At 38.5% G+C, this 16,478-nt stretch overlaps 1 protein-coding gene across 17 annotated transcripts in view; it reads left to right on the forward strand.

The window, feature by feature from the left end:
• HDAC9 (histone deacetylase 9) overlaps nucleotides 1-16,478 on the forward strand; it is a 1,067,281-nt gene that overhangs the window by 766,727 nt on the left and 284,076 nt on the right. For all 17 annotated transcript variants that reach the window (XR_011256609.1, XM_069587611.1, XM_069587612.1 and 14 more), the window contains one exon: nucleotides 10,425-10,558. Coding sequence is in view for 16 of the 17 variants with exons in the window: in XM_069587611.1 (XP_069443712.1) it covers nucleotides 10,425-10,558 (134 nt within the window). In the remaining variant the exon portion in view is untranslated. The remainder of the gene's footprint in view (nucleotides 1-10,424; nucleotides 10,559-16,478) is intronic.

The following is a 16,478-nucleotide window of genomic DNA, read 5'->3' on the forward strand; positions in this document are numbered from 1 at the left end:
TTGTTGAAAGATGAAGTCTCTAGTCTGCTTCCTGTGAGAACTTGAATGGACCAAGAAACAGACTAAGAAGGCACCCCTCCCTGCTGGCCCTCTGGAGAGCTGGCTGAGGATATTTCTGGATGGCCAGGGAGGTCACTTAGCTTCTGTAGTGCCAAGGAATAATGTGTGTCTTAGAGCTAGGTGACCACATATTCAAATGCATTTTGTCATTTTGGAATATAAGTAATAATGCATGCATGCTCAGTCACTTCGGTCGTGTTCGACTCTGCGACCCCATGGACTGTAGTCCACCAGGCTCCACTGTCGTGGGGATTCTGCAGGCTAGATCTGGAGTGGGTTGCCATGCCCTCTTCCAGGGGATCTTCCTGACCCAGGGATCGAACCCATGTGTCTCATGTCTCCTGTGTTGGCAGGCAGGTTCTATACCACTAGCGCCACCTTGGAAGCCCCATAAGTAATAATATTCAATGTTTATTACATACTGAATTTAAGGAGTACTTTTTTCATTCTGTCTAAGGCCAAGGCATGGTGTTTGTATGAATTCTGATGGCTAAGGAAAGGGCAATGCCTGTCATTTTCTCTGCCATAGTCTTCCTTTCTGCTCAGCTGTTTCTGAGAGAAATGAGGCTTGGCCACAGCTCCCAACAGGATTTTGAGGGTAGATGATACAATTGTGCTCTGTGTGTGTGTGTACGCATGCCCGGTTGTGTCTGACTCTTTGCGACGCATGAACTGCAGCCCACTGGGCTCCTCTGTCCATGGGATTCTCCAGGCAAGACTACCAGAATGGGTTGCCATTCATTCCCTCTCCAGGGGATCTTCCTGACCCAGGGATCGAAATTATATCTGTTTTGCCTCCTGCACTGGCAGGTGGATTCTTTGCCAACTGTGCCACTTTGCTAGTTTATGCCAAGTGGAATTTGATGATACTGAATTTAATAGCAGATACATTTGGTTGACTTTTATCTTCGCCATCACCCAGTACCATTTAAGCTCTTCTTTCTCCCAGCACTAGGTTCCTTTACATAATCTGTGAAAATTCTTTCTTTATGCCATCAGTTTTTTTCAGTCAGTGTCTAATGAGAAGTAGAATTGTAGTGCTCCAACTAAAGCAGTGTTTGTGAAAGCCATTACAAATAGTTAAAAGAATTTTTAAATGGACATTTAGAGGGTGGCGCATCACAACGGAAAGTGAAATGCGTTTGAATGTTTAAGTGTGAGAATAGCAGAAGTGGCCTTTGCTCTGTCTTTTTGTTTGTGTGTTTCTGCTTTTAATGAAGCTATGTTCCCAAGTTAGGCAAACTCTTGTTAATCCTTCAGGTTTTAGTTTACAGCTTACTTCCTTCAGGAAGCCTTGTTTGGCCAGCTAAATCCAAATTAAATCAATGATGGTCCCTCATAACTGGATTTTTTTTCCCTCAAAGGTTGTAATTGATTTATTTGGGGGATTGTGTTAAAATGGGCTGTCCGTGCGGGAAGAGATTTTGTTTCCTCTTCTCTCTGACCCTAGTACTGCGGTACCTGACTAGCCCAAGGAGGGTGCTCGGTGTATATGCTTACTGTATAATAAATGAATATGCAAGTGAAACGAGAGTAAAGGCACATGAATTCCATGCAGCTATACAAAAAAAGATTATTTGTATGTTAGATGAAATTTGGAGGTGACATTTATATTTTTTGATTAAAAAATGTTCGTTGGAAGCAATTTCGTAAGTCTAGAAAACTGTAAGGGGAGAATCACCTGTTACTCTATCACCAGAGAAAACCATAAGTAAAATATGCGTTTATTTCCAGTATTTTTCCTCTTCTGTGTGCCGCTCTCTGACAGTGAAGGAAAATTAAATGTTTGTGTTCATGTCTGCATGTGTGTGTACATCTGTAAATACATGTGTGTTTGTGTGTGCGTGTGTTTTAAGACATCTCAGAGTAACTAATGTTACCACCTGTATTGGAATGCAGAGATTAATTTCATTTGGGTAGATAAAAGTTACTGTCCTCATATATGTGCTTGAAATTTCTCCTGAAAAGTTACCCCAATGTTTGCCTATCTAATTCTCACTGAAGATGATAAGATAGCTATCTTTTTTTATTTAGGAGACTAAATCAACTTGGTCACATATATGTTGTATTATAAATTATTTCTTATATAATAACATTTTAAAAATATATATTAATATATGTTAGTTATGCATATATGTATATATCTTTTTTGAAGAAAAAAATTGCTTGGCTTTTTCATACCTGAGAAAGTCATGCTACAACCTTCACATATACTTGGACACAGATTTACTGGGACACATTTTTTTGTCTGAAAAATCTGGAAATGTGGTTAAATGCTCAAGCATTTAATATTTAAAAGGAGAGGTCTAAGTTTAGCAATGAAGAGAAGTCTGGACCACCTTAGTATATGTTCCTCTGTGGGCAGCCTGTTCATTCTTTTCTGGTGCCTCACGGTATATTTTCTTCATCCTACTAATCCAAAATAAATCTAAAATAAAATCATTCTTATGAGCATTTGCAGTTACATACTCATGTACATGTCTCTTTCGATTATGGATAAATTTTTCAGTTATTCCAATTATTCTATTAATCTGATCCCCTCCTTTAGAACAGTCACTGTCTGTTCTTTGATCTCCATAGTTCCTGAACATATCTAAATTTTTATTTAATGGCATTGATCTGGTTTTTTATGAAATTTGAATTCTTCTTTTGTTGCCTCCAAAGTAGACTTTAATTTTGCCACTGTTTTTATTTCTCTTGCCATCCTCATTTACTTTATGCATCTTTTTACTCGTTAATTTACCTTGGTCTCTCCTTTCAGCTCTTGGCTCCTATTTTATTTATTTATTTTTTTATTTTTGGCTCCTATTTTATAGGACCAATGTCTTCTGACATTTGAGGATTCCCCCAAATTTCTAAAATCTTATTTTGCTTCCTATAGTGAATCAAGTTCACTGAGCTAAGTAGTAGGAATTATGTTTCCTTTGTATTTCTGTAGCATATTCTCACAGGCCCAGTTTTTTGTTTTTGTTTTTTTCCTGCTCACTCAAACTTTAAGAAAGAGTTTTTTGAAGTATAGTTGATTTACAGTATTATGTTAGTTTATGGTGTAGAGCCAAGTGACTCAGTTATATGTTTTCTGACTTGTTTGTTAGAGTTTATTGTAAGAAATGGAATTTTAGTTTTCTCTACTGTACAGTAGGACTTCATCTGTTTTAAAGATAGTAATTTGTATCCGATAATCCCAGACTCCTAATTTATCCCTCCTCCTATCTTTCCCCTTTGGTAATGATAAGTTTGTTTTCTATTGCTGTGACTATGTCTGTTTTGTAAATAAGTTCATTTGTATCACTTTTCAGAGTCCACGTATAAGTGACACATATGATATTTGTCCTTGTCTGACTTCAGTTGGTATGGCAGTCTCTCAGTTCATCCATGTTGCTGCAAACGGCATTATTTCCTTCCTCTCTTTTATGGCTGGGCAATAATTCCATGGTGTGTATATACACTGTCTCTGTGTGTGTGCTCTGTTGTGTCCCTGACTCTTTGCAGTCCATGGGCTGGCAGCCTGCCAGGCTTCTCTGTCCATGGAATTTTCCAGGCAAGAATTCTGGAGTTGGTTGCCATTTCCTACTCCAGGGGATCTTCCTGACCCAGGGATTGAACCTGCATCTCTTGCATTTCCTGCATAGGTAGGTCGATTCTTTACCACTGTGCCACCTGGGAAGTCTCTATATACAGTACATCTTCTTTATCCATTTGTCTCTTGATGAACATTTAGATTGCTTCTGTGTCTTGGCGATTGTAAATAGCATGGCTATGAACATTGGAGTGCATGCATGCTCAGTCACTCAGTTGTGCCCAACTCTTTGAAACCCCATGGACTGTAGTGCACCAGGCTCCTCTGTCCAGGGGATTTCCCCGAGTAAGAATACTGGAGTGGGTTGCCATTTCCTTTTCCATTTGGGGTGCATGTATCTTTTCAAAGTAAAGTTTTATCCAGATACATGCCTAGGACTGGAATTTCTGGATCCTATGGTGACTCTTTTTGATTTTTTAAGGAACCTCCATACTGTTTTTCATAGTAGTTGCAACAATTTACATCCTCGTTAATAGTATAGTAAGATTCGCTTTTCTCTCCACCCTCTCCAGGATCTATTGTTTGTAGGGTTTTGATGATGGCCATTCTGACTGATAGAAGGTAATACCTCTCTGTAGTTTTGGTTTGCATCTTTTATTAGTTAGTGGTGTTGAGAATCTTTTCACATGCCTTTTGGCCACCTGGATGTCTCCTTTATAGAAATGTCTGTTTAGGGGTTCAGCCCATTTTTTATTGTTTTTGTTGTTATTGAGCTGTATGTATATTTTGGAAATTATTCTCTTGTTGGTTGTATGGTTTGTAAATATTTTCTGCTAGTCTGTAGGGTTTTTTTTTTTTTTAATGGTTTCCCTTGTGTTCACTCATTCTTGAAAGCTTGACTATAGAAACATCTTTCCAGATATTTACCAGCAAATACGTAGTGAATTGTGTTTGACTACACTTTTGCCAACTTGCATACCACCTGAACCTTCTTCTCTGTTATATAGTGAATGGCAACACCTAATTTAATTCCCAGGTTCTAATAGGCTTTCATATAGTGTAGTTAGAAGCCCTAGGGTGAAATTTCTTCCACCCCCTTCCTTTTCTTAGCTGCTGATGAAATGATTTACATAAACAAACAAATCTCTAAGTCTAGAAATGCTCCTTGTGTACTCAGAGGTACAATTTAGCAAGTTTTAAGCAATTATTTTTGTATACTTCATTTGCTTGCTGAACAAATCAAGTTTTACACATAATTAAAAAGGTAGTATCTGGCACTTTCAGTGTTCCTGTTAAAAGATATTATAACAAATAATTCAGGTGTTATAATATAAAGAGTATAGTTATAGGGAAAAATTAGACAAGATAAACCTTATAAATAGATTAGAACTATAAACCTTATGGATAGATTTCTCTTATAGATGGAAAGTATAATAGCTGTTCTGGACGTGATTTAGAGGTTATTAGAAATGACTCCTGCTTCAAAGTAACTCCTTCTCTCCATTTTAGTAATCCTACGAATTGCAATCCATTTTTTAAAGTTTTGGTTTTTTTAAAATTCTTAAGAGGTCATCTTTGACTTCTCAGCCCCATTTTTTTTTTAATTTCCTTACCTACCATACAGAGTTTTAAACATACATGTCATATAACTGTCTTTGTGAATGCCTTACCTTTACTGCTAGGTCATAAGTTAAATGTAATAAATTAAAGTTTCTGATACCTAGATCATTGAGAGCATTCAGTGACTGTTTACTGAACCTGCATCCTTTAGGAAAGTTATTATGTGTGTGTGTGTGTGTGTGTGTGTGTGTGTGTGTATTTACTGTGCTTTAGCTCTTGGTTCAATCCTTTGGCCCTGCAAGATGTTTAGTATGTGTCATTGAGCAAATCCTTGGGAAGGTGTGGAACCTCAGGCATTAATCAGAAAAGCAATATGAAGTTGAATTTTAAGAAGCTGTGATCAGGAGTTTTAGGTTGAAGGATTCTGAACTCAGCTTTCCTAATAGACCAATGTGGACTCAGCCCCACAGTCATTTAGACTGAGCATAAACCTAAAGAAATGAATGCTTTCTATAACTAAAGAAACTATATGCAATGATTAAGGAAAGGCAAAGATGCTACACTGTGTACTTTACATACTTACCTTATTTAATAAAACGGAAAGCCATAGAAAGCACAAAGTCCAAGCTTACAAAAAAAATCAAAAAAATTTAAGAGATTTTTTTTTTTAGCAGAAAATAAACAACTAGGGTTTAAAATTCAGGTAAAGGTTTATGTTAAGACTCCTTTGTGTATTTTATTTATTTTCTCAAAACCTAGCTTTAACTCTTGTCCCATTGATTAAGAGACAGGTTGATCTCTGTCTTTAGACAGGCTAAAGGGTCAAAGAAAAGTGGATTTCTATGTGAATCCCAAAGAGAAGAGCAGACTTGTTTCTCACCCTACAAGTTTCTGTTTCTGAGGGGAAAAAAGGGGAAAAAAAGATGAAAGAAATGGAGATGAAAGATGAGGTTAAGTCTCACCTTGCAGTCTACCTGTTAACACTTCATTGCTACGTCACTAAGATGAGTAGGTGGAGGTTTTGGGTTCCAGACTTTTATTTATTTTTTCTTAAATTTGAATGTCTTTCCAAGAGCTCCTGGACTTTGTATTATAATCTCCAGATACTTGGCAATAATTTTCAGCTACCATAACCTGTTTCATATATATATATATATATATATATATATATATATATATATATATATATATTTTGGCAGTGGCTGATGGAGACATTGTTGCTGTAAGAGAAATGATTACTATGGAGATGAAGTCAGATATGTCAAGAGATGAAATAGTGAAAAAAATAAGCAACCAAATGATTAGAATCTCTATTCTTAAAGAATATGTTTTCAAAATGAGGGAAATGCTGTATTTTATGTTTCCATGTTATTAATATATCTTCTAGGCAGTACAAAACTGGTAGAAAATATGTCCAACAGTTCCTGTTATGTAATAGCAACTCATAAATACTTGATATATCTGAGTTGTGCAGACTTGTCTAATGTATCATATTGTGAATGTTGCTTTTTATGCCTGCTTACTTTTTTTTTTTTCCCTGTCTTCCTCTTTTCTCTCTTTTGGCTTTATTTAAATGTATTTATTCATCTCTTTTTTGTGTAAAATTCCATGTATAAATATAATGAGTATAATAAATGCTTGTGTTAGAGGCACCTACCGGTAGGAAGATAAGATGTCCTTCTGGATCAGATGGTAAAGAATTTGCCTGCAATGCAGGAGGCCCAGGTTTGATCCCTGGGTGGAGAAGATCCCCTAGAGAAGGGAATGGCAACCCACTCCAGTATTCTTGCCTGGAGAATTCCATGGACAGAGGAGCATGGCGGGCTACAGTCCATGGGGTCACAGAGAATAGGACACAACTGAGCGGCTAACACTTTCACTTCATTTTCACCAGGAGGAAGATGAGGCATGTAGTACAAAGAAATTAGTCTATAAAAACTTAAGAAGTCCAATGAGGTCCACCAAGTAGGTTCATCAAGAAAGGTTTTTATAATGGATGGAGATATCTGACCTAGTTATTCCATCAATTCATTTATTCATGTTTTTCACTCATTTATTAAAATTATACTTGAGAATCTACTGTTTTCCCAACATATTTATAGACACTAAGAGTTCAGAGGTAAACAATATAACTCTAGTCTGTGTTGTACAGATAGTAAAGAAAATATCCAATTAACAAGATTATACACCAATTATAGAATTGTACTAAATGTAACAAAGAAGATGCTATGAGAACATATAGTTGGAGATGTAATTTAGAGATCAGAAGTCATGCAAAGAGTTGACTCATTGGAAAAGACCCTGATGCTGGGAGGGATTGAGGGCAGGAGGAGAAGGGGACGACAGAGGATGAGATGGCTGGATGGCATCACCAACTCGATGGACGTGAGTTTGGGTAGGCTCCAGGAGTTGGTGGTGGACAGGGAGGGCTGGCGTGCTGTGATTCATGGGGTTGCAAAGAGTCCGACATGACTGAGTGACTGAACTGAACTGAGGAATGCTTTACTGAGGAAGTGACATTGAAACAATGTTGAAGAATGAGTAGGTATTAGCTGAGTTAAGGGGGCCAGAAAGCAGAATTTTTGGCATTGATGGAAGAGCATGTATGAAGATCCCAAGGCACGTGTGATTTTGAGTCTTTTGAAAACTAGAAGGTAAAGTAAACCTTTGTGGGAGAAATAAAGATCAAGGCAGGGAAGTATGAGATGAAGCTGGAGAGGTGGAGACAGGCGTGTCTGTGCTGCCTTGAGAAATTTAACCTCATCTTTGAAGTCACCAAAGGACTGAAGCAAAGGTAGCGACTCTCGTAAGTGGCAAATAGAGTAGAATGAAAGTCAGATAGCCATTACAGGGCTATCTCGAGTTCAGATTAAAGATAATAGTACCCTGGATTGTATGGTTTCAGCATTGGAGATAAGAGAGTGAGTATGCATCTTCCAGGGGAAAATAGACATTACTTATTGGTTTATTGGAGAGGGAGTGTCAAGAGGACAGCAAGATTTCTTACATGAGCAGTGGTGGTGATATCTTTCACTGAAATGAGAAACGGTATGTGAAGCTTAAGATTATGAGCTCAAATATGATATTCCTATTTTATGAAAACTAGGAGACAGCCAAATGAAGATTTTAGATGGGCGATTTAGATGAATGTTCAAGAGATCGGCCCTGAAGATGAAAATGTGAGAGTTGGGGGCTTGTGGAGGGATTCTGAAGCCATTTGTGTCTTGAGAATCAGTATTACACATCTAGAGGGCATCATGAGTCAGACAAAGATAAATACTGTATAAACTAAAGTCTGTGTAGCCAGATCTGGAATCTAAGAAACAAAACAAAACTAAGTGACAGCATACTCAATTGTGTAGTTGCCAGAGGGAAGGGGGTTGGAGAGCTGGGCCAAATCAGTGAAGGGGATTAAGAGATACAGACCTCCAGTTATAAAATAAATAAACCATGGCGACATAATAATAAGGTACAAGGGATATAGTAAAAGAATTGCAATAGAGACTTCCTTGGCGGTCCAGTGGTTAGGACTATGCTTGCCCTCTGCAGGGCACAGGTTTGATCCCTGGTTGGAGAACTAGGGTCCCGCATGCCGTGTGGTTTGGTCAAACAAAAAAAATTGTAATAGCTTTGTATGGGCACAGATATTTACTAGACTTATTGTGGTGATCATTTTGCAGTATATGAAAATGTCAAATCACTATGTAGTACACCTGGAATTAACATAATATTGTATATGTCAGCTATATTTCAATTAATAGGAAGAAGTGGATGTTATTTGGACCAGCAAAGTAGTTTTTTCTTAGACATAATTTTTGCCACATGGTTTCAAAATACACGTCATTCTGCATGATTTTAATACACTCAGGGACACATATTTTCCCCTCTTGAATAACATCCCTCTAACACAATAATGTAAGGGAGAGTAAAATGCATTAATTGAACCTACTTTATAACACTAATTGCTTGTACTTATCTGTTCTTGAATAGATATTTAGAAAGTTATTATAATGGACTCTTCTGCATTCTATGCCCCTAGAGAATGTATTTTGATGGTAATTTATTGGAATATTTCATTGATTAAATAATTTCTTACATCAGGCAATTTTGTAAATAACATATTTTCCCCCCAAGGAATTGGGTTAAGGATGGAAATTTTTTAATAATAATTATCATCTAATTTGTTGCTTTAAAGAGCCCTACTTTGTATATGCCTAACAGTTCATTTCATCAAATGTGTATGAAATCTTTCACATCAAAGACTCTGAAACATGAAATGTGTTAACTCATGATAAACACAGAATTTGTTGTGTCTGTGTGATTTCTACTAAAGATATTGCTACTGACTTATTTTTTTAAAGAAACATTTCAAATGTTCCACAATATTATAAAACTATCAGTTCAGTTCAGTCTCTCAGTCGTGTCCAACTCTTTGCAACCCCATGAATTGCAGCACACCAGGCCTTCCTGTCTATCACCAACTCCTGGAGTTCACTCAAACTCATGTCCATCGAGTCAGTGATGCCATCCAGCCGTCTCATCCTCTGTTGTTCCCTTCTCCTCCTGCCCCTAATCCCTCCCAGCATCAGAGTCTTTTCCAATAAGTCAACTCTTGGCATGAGGTGGCCAAAGTACTGGAGTTTCAGCTTTAGCATCATTAAAAACTGTATATCTGTATTACTTACAGATTGACATAAATTGTGAGAGAAACACAGTAAGCAGAAAAGAAACTCTTTCTGCACAACTTTGATGGAATTAATAAGCATATGAATAGGCAAGTAGTTGGAAACTTTCAGTTTGTTACAGATGTAACATGACCTAAACTATGGCGAGACTTACTCGTGAAATAAAGTCACACTTTAAAGAGCTCATTTTGTGGATTCACTGATAAAATTGAAACCTCTGCTGAAATGAATTATCTATCTAAAAATGCTCCATAGTGATTTAAGATACTGGTAAAATTGCAGTTTGTTTTTTTTTTTTTTACCCTGCAGTTTCTCAAATATCATCGCCTTTTTTACTTTACAGATTTACTTAGTAAGCCTAGGGTCTGATACTGACTAATTCATGAGTTGACTATTTTTTGCATATATATCCAGACCCATAGAACTAAATAGTTCTTATGTGCTTCCAGGAAATTTGTGGATATGTATTATTTCTCTATTTGTATTATTTCTCTATTATTTCTAAATTTATTTGGAAAAGAATGCCTTTTTTGAGTGATCTTATTGTCATGTATCTTGTGCCGTTACTCATCTTGTGTTGTGTTTTCTTTGTCCTAAAGGAATTGCCTATGATCCTTTGATGCTGAAACACCAGTGCATTTGTGGCAATTCCACCACCCACCCTGAGCATGCTGGACGAATACAGAGCATCTGGTCACGGCTGCAAGAAACTGGGCTGCTAAATAAATGTGAGGTAATCCTGAATTGGCCACACTCTTTTACTTACTTAAATAAATCATGTAAAGAGGCCAGTATTCATTTGGGTAGTTGTAGAAAAATGTTAACTCTGTAGCACAAACACCATGATTGATGAACCGTCATGGACACCAGTAACATATAACCTGACCCTGGGCTGGGCACACAGTGGGGACTCAGTCTGTGCTGACGGGCTGAGCAGCTGCCTGATGTGTGTGCCATTACTGTAGGGTGTTTTGGTTTTTTTTTGTACACACGGAACTATTCTTGTTACCAGTAGGTATCATTTATTGAATTAATTTTCTGAGAAGCTCTTCACAAATAGTTAGGGGCTACATAGTTGTTATTTCTTACTGTAAGCAATTCTCTGAACTCACATATATGCCAATTTTGCCTCACAGAAATGGAATAGTTTTAAAAGATTAACTGTCTCTTAAAAGTTTTAAAAGATTACCAGAAAGAGTCACTTCTTTTTATTGGTATTTAGATTCATTTCTATAGATTCTTATATTATTTTTTATTTAGAAAATTCTGGCTTATTGAGGCTTTTAAAAGTTAAAAGTAAAAATGATATCAGGTCAGAAAAGGCTCCCTTTGTCAAATTTGTAAAATATGTAACAACCAGCAGTTGGTGATTTAGCTGCTATAAATGTCCATTGTTGCTTAAGATCTAGTACCAGTCTATATTTGAGTCTAAACTTTTTTAAAAGAAAAATATCTTCTATGTGTTATTTTATATTACCTTAGCATTTATTGATCAAAAGCACTTTTTCCTGCATCTATATTATGTTCCAGATGTGTTCGAGGGACTAGAATTATGGAATTTCACTAGACAAACATGGTCCCTATTCTTATAGTCTGAACAGTTGACATATTACTATTTGGTTCCTACCTATTATTATTTGGTTCCTTTGCCCTTCTCTATAAGAGCAATGAAGGAACTCTAGTTCTCACCAATTTGGGAAACATGTAAGTGGATAATATTTTGACCATAGTTATGTCATGAGGAAACTAATAACATTGAAACCATGTTAAATTCACTATTCTTAAAATAGTGAATACTGATAAAGACAGTCTCTTGTGACTACTTTTGAATTAATTGATTTTAATACCCAAAAATATGGTCAAGAAAATTCTATTCAAAGCCAATTTACTTTAAAGTGAACCTGTAAAATATTTCAGTGGAAATAAAGATGTCAAAGTCAAGTACACTTGACTCTACTTGATAACGAGTGTTAGTTCTGTCTGATCTTTTTTCTCTTCAGAGGGGCAAAAATAACTGACTTTGAAAGATGCAAAGTCATTCATTCATTCAATGTGTTTGCTTCTAAGAATAAATTCTTTTCTTTATTGATTTTTTTCTCTTTTGGAGATGAACTATGTATCTTCTCTTACAGGGGAATTAAATGGTCATTTTCTTTACATCAACACAGATAATGTTGATGGGTCATTAAGCAGTCTCGATATTGTGAATGAATACGCCAGAGAAGTGTATACAGATTTAGTTTCACAAGTTTTATTATATGTTGGTAATAGAATTATCAAATACCCTGCATATTTAGAGTTCTGCTTTTGAGTAAGCGTATCCTTTACCTAGAAACTCAGACGTGAAAGAATTTCAGCTAGATTTATTTCTATGGTTCTTTCTTGAGTGAAAGCCTATTATTCATATTTTGCCAGTAGCACCCATGTTATGTGGCAGAAAGCTTCATATTCTTTGGTAAATTTTAGAGTTATATCATTGTTTTTGGTAATGCAGGTTGGAAGCCAGATCACTCTATTAGAGTCTGCACACTCCGATATGAAGCCGGCGAAGTAATCCATCAAGGCGACTTCTTTGTAGTAGATTAGCCTGAACGGATATTTATTCGTGAGAGCGCTCCTGTCTCACCTTTGCATCTCTTGCAGATGTCTTCTAGCTTGGCAGTCTCTCTGTGCTTTTGTAAGCTGAGGCATTGCTGTCATTTTGTCACTTTCCAGTCTTTGTTATATCCTGAAGCCTAGCCTCAACCACTCCAAATAAGCGGTGCCTAATCACAGCTTCAGTGTACTGTTAGGCTGTGGTGTTCCTTCAATCTTTTACCTGAAGGAACACTGTTTATAAAAGCAGCAAAGTACAGAAGTAAATGGGATGTAATATCATTCATGCTGGTCTTAAAAGTTTAGAAGTTTGTTATCTGTTTCTGATGAGTCTTTCTTTTTTTTTTTTTTTTTCCAGTTCCTGGTACATCACATTCTTTTGGTCTTGTGTTATTTGAAACCATGAAGTTCAACTTATACAGCAGCACTAACTGATGTGTGTCAGACCCAAGATGAACTATTAAAGACTGTGACTCTTTGTGACCCCATGGACTGTACAGTCCATGGAATTCTCCAGGCCAGAATACTGGAGTGGGTAGCCTTTCCCTTCTCCAAGTAATCTTCCCAACCCAGGGATCAACCCTAGGTCTCCCACATTGCAGGGAGATTCTTTAGCAGCTGAGCTATAAGGGAAGTCCAGAGACTGTATGGTTGACAAAAATGAGTGGGTCTATTCCAGTTCAGTCAGCTAAATAAGTGTCTCTTTAGCAAATAATCAACGGCTTTCCTGGAGGCTCAGTGGTGAAGAATCTGCCTGCCAATACAGGACGCAGGTTCACTCCCTGAGTTCAGTCCCTTCCTGGGTCGAGAAGACCCCCTGGAAGTTGCCTAGGAAATCCTGTGGACAGAGGAGACTGGCAGGCTACAGTCCATGCTGTCCCAAAGAGTCAGATGCACCAAGCATGTGGGCACACAGCATATTAGCAAACAATCATGCAATTAACAAATAATGTACTTGAAAGCCCAGATCAGCAGACTGGCTTTTAATGAAGACCAAGCACAGAAGTCGGATCCAAAACTTCAATAATGCAAACAGAAGCCCCTTTTCCTAACACAGTTAAAGAGCAGTTTGTCAGGTGTTCGCTTTCTGAAGTGATGCAGTTGTTGCCCATGTGTATTTATTTGCTCCTGTGCTATGAAAATATCTATGACTTGAACTGATCCAAACCAAAATGTGCAGTGGAATTTCTAAAGCCATTAAAAACCCATTACTAGCTTTAAGACACCTAGGAATTTAATATTCCTTTGGCTTGTGTGAATAACAAGAAGTATTCAAAGTGGAATTTTAAAAATGATTATTAAGTAAAATAATGTAGCCTTTCTCTAGAGACTTTCCTGTATAGCAGTAACAAAAGGGATAATACATACAACCAAAAGAAACGTGACTTATTTTTTCTTCCTCATTGTTTCTATCAGAAGTTGGGGGGAGGAAAAAGGGAACATACAGAGGTTGTTCTAGGCTATTTTAGCTCACCTGGAAATAGTAGAATCTATTTCCTTAGGCAGTACTCTCCCCAGTAAATGCAGCTGAAATAATTGATGCATGTTTGTTGTGGATTTTCTTTTGAAGATTTTGATTTGACAAATTGATTATAATATACACATTTTTAAATATATTACTTGCAAAGATGCTAGCCTTTCCCTCTAAATTATTTTGGAAATGTCAATGCTGTGTGCTGGGCAACCCCAAGCAGACATACAACAAACCTTTTAGCGATTCAGCAAAACTTATTACACTCGGTTTCTGAAAAACCAAGAGAAAAGCACACTGTAATTGGCAAGTGCTTGCATCCATGTGCGCATGCTAAGTCGCTTCAGTCATGTCTGACTCTTTGCAACCCCATGGACTGTGGCCCGCCAGATTCCTCTGTCCCTGGGATTCTCTAGGCAGGAATACTGGAGTGGGTTGCCGTTTCCTCCTCCAGGGGATCTTCATGACTTAGGGATCGAACCCATGTCTCTTACGTCACCTGCATTGGTAGGCCAGTTCTTTTACCACTTGCGCCACCCCGGAAGCCTGGTTGGATCTGTTGTGGGTACAGTATCTGGTTGAAGAGGCAGGAAGTTTCCTATATTAACAAGCTTCCTAGTTTGTGTTTATGAGGCTTCTAAGGCGATCAAGGCCAATGACAATGTCTTTCTTTTTTAACATATGTTTGTTTATTTGTCTGCACTGACTCTTAATTGCAGTATGTAGGATCTTTAGTTGTGGCACGTGGAATCTAGTTCTCTGACTAGAGATTAAACCTGGGACCCTTGCATTGAGTGTGTGGCGTCTTAGCCACTAAGCTACCAGGGAAGTCCCAACAATTAGAACTGTCTTCTAATTAGACGTTACTTGTTAACTCCAATAAGTTAACCATAAAACCTGACATTGCGAGCCACGTGGCAGAGCAGTTCTCCTGGGTTCCCTTACCCTACTGCTCTCCACCCGGGTGCCCTTTACCAATAAAATCTCTTGCTTTGTCAGCACATGTGTCTCCTCAGACAATTCACTTCCGAGTGTTAGACAAGAGCCCAGTTTCGGGCCCTGGAAGGGGTCCCCCTTCCTGCAACAAATGGCGACTCTGATGGGACTCTTCTTCGCTGAGACTGACATCCTGACCACTTGGGGTACTCAGGGGCCAGCTTGCCTGCCAATGGACCAGACCCAGTGGCCGCAACTGGGACCCTTTTGTCCCCGGTCTCCTCCTGACGCGGACAACTGGCCAGAGTGCCCCGACCGGTAAGGAACAAGAGACTTTATTGACCCCTCTCCTCTTCCCTCTCTTTCCTCTCCTTAACCATTCCTATCCTTCCCTGTTTTTCTAGTCCCCGGTCCTGGATGCAGGAATCTGGTCGAAGGGCCCTCAGCCTGAGCTGAGGATTGGAGACTGATCACCTCCTCTTGGCAGAGAACTCGAATTCTGGTTCTGGTCTGGTCTGATTTCTGGTAGGGCCGAGTTCCAGTCCTCCCTTCTCTGGAGGCCCAGGGAAAAGTCCCATAACGCCTGGGTATCTGTAGGTGGCAGGAGACGTCTGTAAGGCCACCCCTTTTGCGCCCCCTCTCCTGCCTCCTCCCCCTTCTTCTTTCAATCTGGCTTCCTTTCCTCCCCTGAAATCTTTGATGTTAGTACTTCAATCTGAAGTTCTGTGTCTCTATAGAAGGTTTTCTGAGAGACTATATTCTTCTATTTAAGGGCTTCCCTGGTGGCGCAGAGGTTAAGGCGTCTGCCTGCAATGTGGGAGACCTGGGTTTGATCTCTGGGTCGGGAAGATCCCCTGGAGAAGTAAATGGCAACCCACTCCAGTATTCTTGCCTGGAGAATCCCATGGAAGGAGAAGCTTGGTGGGCTACAGTCCACAGGTCGCAAAGAGTCGGACCCAACTAAGAGACTTCACTTTCACTTATTAACTCCAAGAGAAGTTAGGTTCTATCTTGAGTGTTAATGAATATTTATAGCCCAAGGACATAAGGAGAATCAGGCCTTTCTAAGTTGTTTAAGTAGGACTAAGAGGAATTTAAAAATCCGGATCTATTCCTTGGTTGTGTCTAAATTGTGCATTCCTGAGAGAGAAAACTGTTGTGTCTGGGATGCCAGGGGTTTGAGAACTGGCCCTGGTGTGTAGGTCACTGCTCTCTCCTTAGCAGTGTGGACAAATTCATCTCTTAGTTGTGAAAAACAAGAACTTAGTTGTCTCAAAAGGGAGAAAGTTTCTTAGATTTTATAGAAGAAGATACAGTAGAGTAGAAATGTAACACACTAGCTGGGTCAGTATATTGTTTCTCAGTGTCCTGATAGCAGTTTGCCATCTTTCAGCATTTTCCTGCCAGGTTTGTGTGGCCACCCATAGTTATTGGGTGGAATTGACAGAGCTCTGGGGACACAGAGCTGAGCATGAGGAGAATCCTGTGGCTAGGTAAGTGGCATTTGTTGATTGATTTTAGGGATGCTTAAATGTTAGCTTATATCAGAATCACCTGAGAGAATGTTGAGATACGGACTGTTGGGCTCCAGCCCCAGAGTTTCAGAATCAGCAGGAATGAGGAGCTACTGGAGTGGGCAGTCCAGAATTTG

Source organism: Ovis canadensis, chromosome 4 (genome assembly GCF_042477335.2).
Source record: "Ovis canadensis isolate MfBH-ARS-UI-01 breed Bighorn chromosome 4, ARS-UI_OviCan_v2, whole genome shotgun sequence".
In the NCBI taxonomy this organism is placed as follows: domain Eukaryota; kingdom Metazoa; phylum Chordata; class Mammalia; order Artiodactyla; family Bovidae; genus Ovis; species Ovis canadensis.